This window comes from Jaculus jaculus, chromosome 5, assembly GCF_020740685.1.
Source record: "Jaculus jaculus isolate mJacJac1 chromosome 5, mJacJac1.mat.Y.cur, whole genome shotgun sequence".
Classification (NCBI taxonomy): domain Eukaryota; kingdom Metazoa; phylum Chordata; class Mammalia; order Rodentia; family Dipodidae; genus Jaculus; species Jaculus jaculus.
In genome coordinates, this window is record NC_059106.1 from 6,030,336 (window position 1) to 6,043,131 (window position 12,796).

Here is a 12,796-nt window from a genome sequence, read left to right on the forward strand (position 1 = left end):
TACAAAAGCCCATCATGGCTTCTGGCTCCTTAGGTGGTGTTTGGAGAGGGTTGAACTCAGGTACTCAAGCTTGAGTGGCAAGTCCTTGAAGATTCAGTGAACCGTCTCTCCACCCAGATCAATTGTTATCTTAGAAGATGGCTAAGGGCTGGAGGGATAGCTTAGCAGTTACAGCTATTGCCTTCAAGGAGTAAGGGCCCAGGTTCAATTCTCCAATACCCACATAAGCCAGATCCACAAGGTGGTACATGTGTCTGAAGTTTGTTTGTAGTGCCTTGAGGCCCTGGTGTACCCAGACTCACACTCTCTCTCTCTCAAATAAATAAAATTTATTTTATTTATTTTGGTTTCTCAAGGTAGGGTCTTGCTCTAGCCCAGGCTGATTTGGAACTCAATATGTAGTCTCAGGTTGTCCTCAAACTCACAGCAATCCTCTTACCTCTGCCTCCAAGTACTGGGATTAATATATATATATATATATATATAATTTTTTTTTTAAGTGGCTAAGAAGGGCTGGAGAGATGGCTTAGCGGTTAAGCGCTTGCCTGTGAAGCCTAAGGACCCTGTTTCGAGGCTCAGTTCCCCAGGTCCCACGTTAGCCAGATGCACAAGGGGGCACACGCGTCTGGAGTTCGTTTGCAGTGGCTGGTAGCCCTGGCGCGCCCATTCTCTCTCTCTCTCTCTGCCTCGTTCTCTGTCTGTTGCTCTTAAATAAATGAATAAAAATAAAAAAAAAACAAAAAAAATTTTAAAAAAAAGTGGCTAAGAAAACTAACTGCACTACTTACAACATCCCTTTCAGTGAAAGTATAATACCCCTCCTTCAAATTATTTCAGTATTCTTACTGTTTGGATATTATTCCACATCTGTCAAGAAAAGATTGCTTCTAACACAGAAGTTTACTCCAATTATGATCTAACTTCTTGTGAAAGCATTTGCCTACAAAAATTTAAGTCTGGGGCTGAAGCGATGGCTCAGTGATTAAGGTGCTTGCCTGCAAAACCTAATGATCTGAATTCAAAGCCTCAGTACCCACGTAAAGCCAGATGCACAAAGGGGTACATGCATCTGGAGCTCATTTGCAGTGGCTGGAGGCCCTAGTACGTCCATATTCTCATTCTCTCTCTCATTGTAAATCAATAAATTAAAAAAAAAATTTAGGGCCTGGCGTGGTGGCGCGCACCTTTAATCCCAGCACTTATGAGCCAGAGCTAGGAGGATCGCCGTGAGTTTGAGGCCACCCCGAGAATACATAGTGAATTCCAGATCAACCTGGACTACAATGAGACCCTACCTTGAAAAACCAATATATATTTTTTTTCTTTTTAATTTGAAAGTGTGAAGGTATGGATCTCATAAAAATTCTTCCACCTAATTAGCTTACATAGTATACTCATTATTCATTAAGGTGCTTTTTTCTTCCTTTTTAAAATATATTTTATTTATGAGAAAGAGTGGGGAGGAGAGGCAGAGGAAGAGACAAACAGCCCAACAGACAATATAAATATGGGTGCATCCTGGGCTGTCAGACTTTCCAACAAGTGCTTTTAACAGAAGAGCCATCTCTCCAGCCCCTAATACTTTTTTAAATATCTTTTTATTTATTCATTTATTTGAAGAGCATAGAGAATGAATGAATGAATGTGGGCACACCAGGGCCTCTACCCACTACAAAGAGCTCCAGATGCGTTTGCCACTTTGTGCATCAGATTTTATGTGGGTGCTAAGGAATCCAACACAGTTGTTAGGCTGCGGCCATCTCTCTAGCCTTTGCTTTTCACTTTTTTTTTTTTTTTTTTTTTAATTTGAGAGCGACAGACACAGAGAGAAAGACAGAGAGAGGGAGAGAGAGACAATGGGCGCGCCAGGGCTTCCAGCCTCTGCAAATGAACTCCAGACGCGTGCGCCCCCTTGTGCATCTGGCTAACGTGGGACCTGGGGAACCGAGCCTCGAACCGGGGTCCTTAGGCTTCACAGGCAAGCGCTTAGCCACTAAGCCATCTCTCCAGCCCTCACTTTTTCTTAATATATTGATTTGAGAGAGAAAGAATGAACATCAGGGCCTTTAGCCACCGCAAACGAACTCTAAATGCACGCATGCACTACCCTACGCATCTGGGTTACGTGGTTCCTGGGGAAATCTAACCTGGGTTCTTTGGCTTTGCAGGCAAGCGCCTTAACCGCTAATCCATCCATCCAGCCCCCTAAACAGTTTTTAATGACACTATTTCAGTTGGAATCGGGTGAATAAGTATCAGTAAACAAAAGGCTCATTTTGTAGAACATACTTCTAGTACCTAAAAGGTTATTATAATTCATAAATTGAGTGCCTTAATTTATACTACAAGAAAAAGGACAAATGTGTATAAACTCTAGTGACATAAAACACATGCTTTTGGGCTGGAGAGATGGCTTAGTGGTTAAGGCGTCTGCCTGCAAAGCCAGAGGACCCAGGTTCAATTCCCCAGGACCCATGTTAGCCAGATGCACAAAAGGGCACACATGTCTGGAGTTTGTTTACAGTGGCTAGAGGCCCTGGCACTCCCACTCTCTCTCTCTCTCTCTCCCCCACTCTTTTCTCTGTCAAATAAAAAATATATTTTTAAGTGCTTTTGTAATGACTGTCATATACTGTATTTAATTCTGTGCAATATTCAATTTCATAAACCTATGAATCTACTAATCAACTGATTTTTTTTTTTTCTTTTTTTCAAGGTAGGGTCTTGCTTTAACCCAGAATGACTTGGACTTTATTATGTAGTCACAGGGTAGCCTTTAACTCATGGCAATCCTCCTATCTTTGCCTCTCAAGTGCTGGAATTAACCATGTGCGGCACCACATCCAGGCATTTTTTTAATTGAGACAGGGTTCCATATAGATGAAGCTGACCTTGAGCTTCTGATACTCTTGCTTCCACCATCCCAAGTGCTGGGATTCTATTAGTGTGCCACCATGCCCAGCTTCTAATCCTTTTATACAATAACAACAAAAATAACCTCACAACAGATCTACAACATTTTATTTTGTATGTAGTATGTATGGTACACAGGTCAGTGTGTTATATACATGTGTGCAGATGTGTGCAAAGGAAGATTAGGGGAGGGGTGTCCTCTTCCATCACCCTTCTACCTTATTTCCCTGAGACAGGGTCTCTTACTGAACTTGGAGCTTTGTCATTTCAGCTGGACTGGCTGTCCAGGGACTCCCAACAATCCTCTGTCTCTGCCCTCCTCAGTGCTGGGGATAAATGCATGGCCATGCCCAGCTTTTTATGCCATTACACAATTAGGCTAGGAAGCAAATGACATTAAAGGTATGGCTCTGACCTATTTCACTTTGAATGTGTCACTCAAATTTGGACCATGGCCAGGCGTGGTGGCGCACACCTTTAATCCCAGCACTAGGGAGGCAGAGGTAGGAGGACCGCTGTGACTTTGAGGCCAGCCTGAGGATACAGAGTGAATTCTAGGTTGGCCCAGGCGAGAGTGAGACACTATATTGAACATCCCCCCACCCCCCACCAAAAAAAAAAAACCTGGACCATGGTGCTTGTCCATACTACAACTCATGACCAGATGATTTCAAAGACACCAACTCATTCTGAAGTTGCACAGTATTAAGACCTAAACAATGACTACGCCCCTTTAGTGTGACCAGATACTTAACTAGATACTATAGTAACAGAACTGTAGGTAGATCCACAGAAAATGTGCAAAGCCAGGAACATTTACACAAACATGATTAATTGCCTGACACTTGGCACTTACTGCACCCATTCTCCAACCCTGAATTTACATGTCAGATGACGTTACTTTCGTGGCAACAGGAATCAAGGGTATTAAACAGAAACCAGTTGTTCAGATATCACCAGTTTTAACTAAGCACCTGAGAACAGTACCTTCCCAATAAATAACAAACTAACAGGACGGAGTTAGAAGTACAAATGTTTTGTTGGGATGTCTGCATTGAATGTATATAACACAGCTAATTCTAATTCTCAATACGCTCTCTTTCTCCAAATACCTCTAACCACAATGAGAAGTACAACTAAGGACATTTCTATTTTGTCAGCTAACTTATTGTATGTAAAAGGATTATTGTTCAAGCGTGGTGGTGCACGCCTTTAATCCCAGCCCTTGGGAAGCAGAAATAGGAGGATCACTGTGAGTATGAGGCCACCCTGAGACTACATAGTGAATTCCAGATCAGCCTGGGCTCGAGAAAGACCCTATTTCCAAAAAAAAAAAAGGGGGGGGGGGGAGCTGCCATGAGAATGTGAGCTATTTCAAGTTACAGTGTGCATATGTTAGGAAAAAGTAACTCAGGTACTAGATAAGAGGAATATGGCCCTAAAAGATACATAAAGATCTACCAGACAAATGCCAACTAGAAAATGTTTGTTTCCTTCAAAACTCTGGCGGAGCCGGTGTATATGTAAAGACTGAATGGAGATGCGAGCCAGTAGTGTAGTATTGTGAGGACAGCCAAAATGCCTTCCCTATTCAAATATTCCAATCAGTACTGTTATCACACGTACCTCGGAGAATTCTTTCCTCATGGCAACGAAGAAAGTCCCAGATTCTAACAGTGCCGTCATCAGAGCATGTAGCAAATTTATTATCCGTGGGTGAGAAACTGTTACATGAAGACACACAGCAGGGGAAAGAAGTCAGCATTTAACAGATTACCTGTGCTTCTCAGACAGGGAAAAATAAAAACACTGTGCTGCATTATCAACAGGAGAGGGAAGTATCCAGTGAAGGAGCCCTTAAAGAGAATACTGTCAGCTAACAAATGCATCTCATCAAAAGAAGGCTTCAACAGAGTACTTCTGTTCAGTTTTCAATCAACATTCAGAGAACATGACACGTGTACTACTATTCCTAATGCTACCTGAACTGCTCTCATTACCTGTCGTACCAGCAGACCATGGGGAGGTGTCATAAGACTTGAAACTAAATGAATTCTAGTCTTGCAATATTCCTGTGTATAGTGATTTAAGCCATGTAGAAATACTGCTCAGACATCAGTCTCTGTCTCAGACACATCATGAAATGATAAGCTGGAACACTTTAAACAAGCTAGGAAGACTGACTGCAAACCTCTCTACATATAATTTTTAAATTTACTTAAAGTCTGAAGAAAACTCTCACAGCTCCTTCCTGGTGGGAACTTATCCCATGAATGGTGAACTTTTGAAGGAAAACTTTAAAATTGGGACATTCAGATTACTCTTTAAAGCCAAGGAACCTGCTACAAAAGAAGGAGCCAATTTTCTTCCCAGCTGTGAAAAACAATAAAAGCTTCTCAATGAACTGTATGAACTCCCTTGAACTTTGACTCTTCTGACTAAGAAAAGACCAACTGTTAAAAAAAAAAAAAAGTATAAGCATGACACTAAGGCCAAGTTTATACAGCAGAAGCACATATATCCAACAATTTTTGTTGATTCTGAAAGTAGAAACAAGTGACTACAGATGGTGTTGCTAATGTCAACCTTATCCCACACGTGGGTGGCACAACCTTAAAGAACGCTGCTAAGCTTTATTCTGAGGCAGCAGCAATTCTTCAGGCTTGGTTTTGAAACTCTTCCCCCAGTTTCACTATACATATCTCATTGATATGTAAAAACATACAACTCACTGAAAATATTTTAAACTCCACTCATACATATACATAACTGATGTTATCAACAGTGAAACAGAAGAAAAGTCCTAGAGTCTTCTTGACAAAGGTCTGCTTGCAGCTGCAAAGCATGAAGAACCCATTCATTATCCGTTAATGTTTGCCACGTCCAGAGTTATCTGTGAGGGTTTTAGTCCTATACTTCTCTTTTGAAGTCGTGGCATGACCAAGGCAACCAGGTCTTCACTTAAGCCTTTTTCTCTTGAATTTTGTGTGAAATCTGAAGGTGTTTTCTGTAGGCTTTAGATTTTATTCAGTTGTATGTTAAAGACTGAATTCTTTATTTGGAATAAAATATTCTTGTCTTACACAGTAGATAATAAAAAGGAATAACGTATACACATTATTAACCATATGAATAGAGAAAACCAGTGCAAATGTGGCAGACAATACATCTCTAACATATTGCAAAGGCTGATACCGGGACAACACTACTTGAGAAAGGTGCCAGTAATATAGTGAGTGTGTGAAAACAAAGAGAAATATTGTGTTTATAGGGTGCAGAAAGTTTCCCAGAATCTGACAGAGCCCATGCATCTCTGCACCCAGAATACACTTAGAGAATAATTTAACCATGACAATAGGGACTACAGAAAATGGTATATTGTGTATAAACCTGGCCTCTCTAATCGCCTCCTTATGTGCCTGGAACATCTTGACGTTGTTCATGTTCGATTGCCAATATTTCACATATCCTCCATGGTCGGCTGTCAACATCCACATGTCATTATGTGACCAGGTCATGGCCCTCACTGGGCTATCGTGAGCCTGTGAAAATACAAAATAGTACTAAGTTTCTATTTCAAAGAACACAAGACTAAAACCTTATGAGAGTCTGTTAATTCACAGCAAAAAATTACTTATTTTATTTATTTGAAAGAGAGAGAGAGAGAGAGAGAGAGAGAGAGAGAGAGAGAACGGGGCATGCCAAGACCTCTAGCCACTGCAAACAAACTCCAGACACACGTGCCACCTTTTACATCTGGCTTAAGTAGGTAACAGGGAGTCAAACCTACATCCTTAGGCTTGGTAGACAAGTGCCTTAACAGCTAATCCATCTCTCCAGCCACAAGGAATTATCTGACTGTAAAGTTTAACAATGTCAATGAAGCTGACATATCTTGAGTTATTTTCCTAAAAAAAATTTTACTTATTTGCACATGTCTGTGTATATGTATGTAGAGGGGCACAAGGGTCTCCTGCTGCTCAAAACAAAATCCAGATGCAGGTGTCACTTTGTATAAGGCTTCACATGGGTGCTGGGGAACAGAACCTAGGCTGGGTAATCAAACCCAGACTGACAGGTTTTGCAAACAAGCACTTTTAACCACAGAGCCATCTCCCTAGTCTTTTGATCTCTTCAGACGTGATAACATCTGGCAATTACTGTTACCTGAAGTATTGTTTCAAAATTGAAAGTCAGTCCATTCCACAAGGTGAACTCTCCACTAGAAGCTCCAGTAACCAGCCGTCTTCCTTCTGGGGTCCACTGCAGGAGAAACAAGCAGACAGGTCATACATACAACTTCACTAATTTAAAAAATATTTAGTCAATAATCAATAAGCATAGCTGGGAGTGGTAGCACATGTCTTTAATCCCAGCAATAGGAAGGCAGAGGTAGAGGTAGGAGGATCAAGGGCACCCTAAGACTACAAAGTGAATTACATGTCAGCCTGAGCTAGAGTGAGACCTTCCCTCGAGGAAAAAAAAAAAAAAAAAAAAAATTCAATAATGAGGCAGAAGTGGGGCTGGAGAGATGGCTTAGTGGTTAAGCACTTGCCTGTGAAACCCAAGGACCCCAGTTCAAGGCTCGATTCCCCAGGACCCACGTTAGCCAGATGCACAAGGGGGCGCCCGCTTCTGGAGTTCATTTGCAGTGGCTAGAGGCCCTGGCATACCCATTTTCTCCCTCCCTCCCTCCCTCCCTCTCTCTCTGCCTCCTCTGTTGCTCTCAAATAAATAAATAAATAAAAATGAGGCAGAAGTGGTGATGGCACACGCTCTTTGCCCAGGCAGAAGTTGAAGTAGGAGGATATCTGTGAGCTTTAGGTCAGCCTGGGCTATAGTGCAATTCTTATAAACAGTGCCAGGGGTGGTGGTACACACTTTTAATCCCAGCACAGCACTTGGAAGGCAGATGTAGGTGAACTGCCATGATTTCGAGGCCACCCTGAGATTACATTTAGGAGGAAGAGGTAGGTGGGCCTGGGCTAGACTGAGACCCTACCTTGAAGAAAAAAAAAAAAAAACAGGGGCTGGAGAGATGGCTTAGCAGTTAAGGTGTTTGCCTGTAAAACCAAAGGACCCTGGTTTGATTCTCCCCGATGTAAGCCAGAAGCACAAGGGAGCGCATGCATCTGGAGTTTGTCCTGGCATGCCCATTCTCAATTTCTCTCTCTCAAATAAAATAAATAAATAAAAATAAATCTTAAAAAAAAAAAAAAGACAGGACTGGAGAGATCGTTTAGCGGTTAAGGCATATGCCTTGAAAGCCAAAAGACCCAGGTTTGATTCCCCAGGACCCACGTAAGCCAGATGCACAAGGTAGTGCCTCTGTCAGGAATTCATCTGCAGTGGCTGGATGCCACGGCATGCCTATTCTCTCTCTCCCTCTCTCTCTCAAATAAATAAATATGTTTCAAAAAACATGTAAAACAAATTAATAATGGTCAGGCATGATGGCTTGCACCTGTAATCCCAGCACTCAGGAGGCTGGGGTAGGAGGATCTCTGCGTTCAAGGCCAGCCTGACAGCACAGTGCTGAGACGTGACAGAGGAGTGCTCAGCACTGAGACATCTCTATCACACCCTCCAAGGCTCAGGGTCCACTTCAGAAGAGGTGGCACAAAGAATGTAAGAGCTAAGAAAGGGTAGGACTGCTTAAGATCCACCTTCCAGACGCAAAATACCCTGGATAATAATGACCTCATAGGGCCTGGTACTATCTACACAAGACCATGGTAAATGAAGGATAAGACGACGACATCAAAATAAGAGACCGAGATGGGGAGGGGATGTGATGGACAATGGTAACCATGGTAACCGAAGGATAAGACGACATCAAAATAAGAGACCGAGATGGGGGGGGATGTGATGGACAATGGATTTGTGAGAGGAAAATGAACAGTACAGAGAATTATCATGTTTTATTGTCTATAATTATGGAAGCTGTCAATAAAAAAAGTTTAAAAAAAGACTGGACTTAGCTAGACTGAGATACTACCTCAGGGGAGGAAAAAAAATTGGGCTGGGGACAGTCCAGTTTGATTCCTCAGAACCCATAAGCCAGATGCACATGTTATTGCGTGTGCCTGGAGTTCATTTGTAAGCCTAGAGGCTCTAGGGCACCCATTCTCTCTCTCACTCTTAAATAAATAAGCATTCAAGTCAAAATGTGCAAATTTCTTTTTTCTAGACTAATGGTAAACTAATGGAATCAAGTTTTTCACCAGAAAAGTTCAAAAGACTGACTGAAGGCTCTAGTATCTTACAAGTGCTATTAGGCAGGTGCAGGAAGAAAGTGGCGCACACCTGTAGTTATACTATTCAGGACACTCTAACAGGGGATCTCCATTTTAAGGTCAGCCTCTTTTGAACCCAAATGCAAAAAAAAAGAAAAAGAATTGGCAATCCCAGCACATAAAAATGAAAAAAGGCAGGAGGATCAGGAAAGCAATTCAAGGCTAGACTGAGCTACATATGAAAGAACAAAAAAAAAGGGCTGGAGAGATGGTTTAGCAGCCAAAGTACTTGCACAAAGTGGCACGTGTATCTGGAATTCATTTGCAATGGCTGAAGTCCTGGCATACCCATTCTCTTATCTACCTCCTTCTCTCTCTCTATCAAATAAATAAATAAATATAAAGACCCCAAAACAAGACAAGACAATGATAATACAGTTAAGAGTAAGTATGAAGGCTATCAAACTTTTCCTATAACAGTATTTAAAAGTTATGAGGGTTGGAGAAATGGCTTAGCAGTTAAGGAGCTTGCCTGCAAAGCCGAAGGACCTAGGCTTGATTCCTTAGGACCCACATATGCCAGATGCACACGGTGACACATGTGTCTGCAGTGGCTGAAAGCCAAGGCCTGCTCATCCCCCCTCTACCTCTCTCTCTCTGCATCTGGAGTTTGATGGCACTGGTACTATGTCCTGGCATGCCATTATCTTCCTGTCTGTCTATCTCTGCTTGCAAATAAATAAATACTTTTTTAAAGGTTACAGAGGCCTGGCATGGTGACACATGCCTTTAATCCCAGCACCTCGGAGGCAGAGGCAGAAGAATCGCTGTTAGAGGCCACCTTGAAACTACATAATGAATTCCAGGTCAGCCTGGGGTACAGCATGACCTTACCTCAAAAAAACCAAAAAAGTTGAGCTGGGTGTGGTGGTGCATGCCTTTAATCCCAGCACTCAGGAGGCAGAGATAGGAGGACTGCCGTGAGTTTGAGGCCACCGAGACTCCATAGTGAGTTCCAAGTCAGCCTGGGCTAGAGTGAGGCCCTAACCCGACAAGCAAAAAAAAAAAAAAAAATTATGCGTGTGCATGTCAGTGAGTGAATGTGTGAGACAGACACTGGTTCTTTATTGGTCATCAGTAAATCACCACTTTTATTATTCTGAATAGAATACTAGATTCTATTATATGCTATGGATCCCTACCCCATCAATACTGCATACCACTAAATTGTACACAAAGAACCCACAGGTTTCATTTAATAACATTTAATGGACTGTGTTTCTATGTGTGAATTTTTCCCAAGACCTCATAGAGCTGTCCTCTAGGTGATAACACAACAATTATCCACCTTAAAAGCACTAAGCACTCAGGAGGTGTTGAACAGGGAGGTGAGAGTTCCAGGACAACCTCCACTACAGTACAGGGTGAGGTCAAATTCAGCCTGGGTTCCACACACAGGTCTCAAAAGGGGCTAGGGGAAGCACAAGGATTGAAGATATAACTCATGGTATATTATTCTTTGCTTTACAGTATGCAAGACCATAGATTATATCCACAACTGGAGTATTTAAAAAGAAAAAGGATACAGAATACGGGCTAGAGATGGCTTAGCAGTTAAGGTGCTTACCTGGAAAGCTTAAGAACCCAAGTTCGATTCCCCAGGACCCATGTAAGCCAGATGCACAAGGTGGTGCATGCAAGTACAGTTCATTCGCAGTGGCTAGAGGCCCTGGAGTGCCCATATATTCATTCATTCTTTCCCTCTCTTCATCTCTCTCTCTCTCTCTGATAAATAACATTTTTAAAAAAGATACAAGGGCTGGAGAGATGGCTTAGTGGTTAAGGTGCTTGCCTGAAAACCAAAAGATCCTGGTTCAATTCCCCAGGACCCATGCAAGCCAGATACACAAGGTGGCACATGCATACAGAGTTCATGTGCAGTGGCTGAAAGGCGTGGTGCACCCCATTCTCTTTCTCTATCTGCCTGCCTCCCTTCTTCCGCCCCCTTCAAATTAAACAACTAAATAAAAAAAAAAAAAATCCAGGCGTGGTGGCACACGCCTTTAATTCCAACACTGGGGAGGGAGGAGGATCCCCAAGAGTTCAAGGGCACCCTGAGACTACATAGTGAATTCCAGGTCAGCCTGGACCAGAGTGAAACCCTACCTTGAAAAAAAAAAAAAACATGATGATGCTCCATTTCAAAAACATTTCCTAAGCTGGGCTCAGGACTCACAGTGATCCACCTACCTCTGCCTCCCAAGCACTGGGATTAAAGGTGTGTAGCTGGCTGGATTTCAAAATATTAGTGTTGATAAGCTTACTACTAAACCAAATACACATTTAAAATAATGTTCAACTTTTGTTTTGCCAAGTACATTTGCAAAGTAAGGATTACCTTTTCCAAAACAATGTTCAATAGGATACTTACCCTCACAACAAATACTGGGCACTTTACTTTATTTGTTGATGTCCGAACAAATTTTGTTGTTACTGCATTCATAGGGTTATTCAACATTCCTATAGGTGGGACAAGCTACCAAAAAAAAAAAAAAGAAAAGAAAAGATTTTTATAGCACCATAGCCAAGTCCAATATCTAATAAATTCAGAAATATATGAGACTTTCATTGAAAAGCTATTAATAGATTGCCTGCAATGCCAAAAGACCCAGGTTCAATTCCTCAGGACCCATGTAAACCGGATGCACAAGGGGGTGCACACATCTCAAGTTCGTTTGTAGTGACTGGAGGCCCTGGCGCACCCATTCTCTCTCTCTCTACCTGCCTAATTCTGTATCTCTCTCTCTCTCAAATAACTAAATAAAATATTTTTTAAAAAAAGAATGCTGGGCATGGTAGCGCACACCTTTAATCACAGCACTATTAAAAAAAGAAAGGAAGCCGGGCGTGGTGGCGCACGCCTTTAATCCCAGCACTTGGGAGGCAGAGGTAGGAGGATTGCCATGAGTTCAAGGCCACCCTGAGATAACAGAGTTAATTCCAGGTCAGCCTGGACCAGAGTGAGACCCTACCTCGAAAAACCAAAAAAAAAAAAAAAAAAAAGATACTTAATAGGTTGATATTGTATATATGTAATTACAATGATTGTAATGGGGAGGTAATATGATGGAGAATGGAATTTCAAATGGGGAGGGAGGGAATTACCATGGGATATATTTTATAAACATGGAAAATGTTAATAAAAATTAAAAAAAAAAAAAGAAAGAAACTAGCCAGGCATGGTGGCGCATGCCTTTCATTCCAGCACTTGGGAGGCAGAGGTGGGAGGATTGCCATGAGATCAAGGCCACCCTGAGACTCCACAGTGAATTCCAGGTCAGCCTGGGCTAGAGTGAAACCTTACCTCGAAAAACCAAAAAGAAAGAAAGAAAGAAAGAAACTAAGATACATGAAAGTTAATTAATTCCCTATCATTACTAAATAGACACTGAAATCAAGTTACAGTTAAGTATCAGGTTTCATTAATTACCAAATTTCCACACAATGAAACATGCTCACAAAAAGCCTTTAATCCCAGCAGTAGAAAGGCAGAGGTAGGAGGGTTACCATAAATTCAAGGCTACCCTGGAGCTACAGAGTAAGTTCCAGGTCAGCCTGGGCTAGAATAAGACCCTACCTTGAAAAAA

General features: G+C 41.9%; 1 protein-coding gene across 2 annotated transcripts in view; it reads right to left on the bottom strand.

Annotated features, from left to right (window-relative positions):
- Wdr33 (WD repeat domain 33) overlaps positions 1-12,796 on the bottom strand; it is a 110,535-nt gene that overhangs the window by 68,380 nt on the left and 29,359 nt on the right. For both annotated transcript variants that reach the window (XM_045150191.1, XM_045150190.1), the window contains exons 4-7: positions 11,581-11,685; positions 7,081-7,176; positions 6,304-6,455; positions 4,540-4,637 (exon numbers count right to left, since the gene is read on the bottom strand). In XM_045150191.1, coding sequence (XP_045006126.1) covers positions 4,540-4,637; positions 6,304-6,455; positions 7,081-7,176; positions 11,581-11,685 — 451 coding nt within the window. The remainder of the gene's footprint in view (positions 1-4,539; positions 4,638-6,303; positions 6,456-7,080; positions 7,177-11,580; positions 11,686-12,796) is intronic.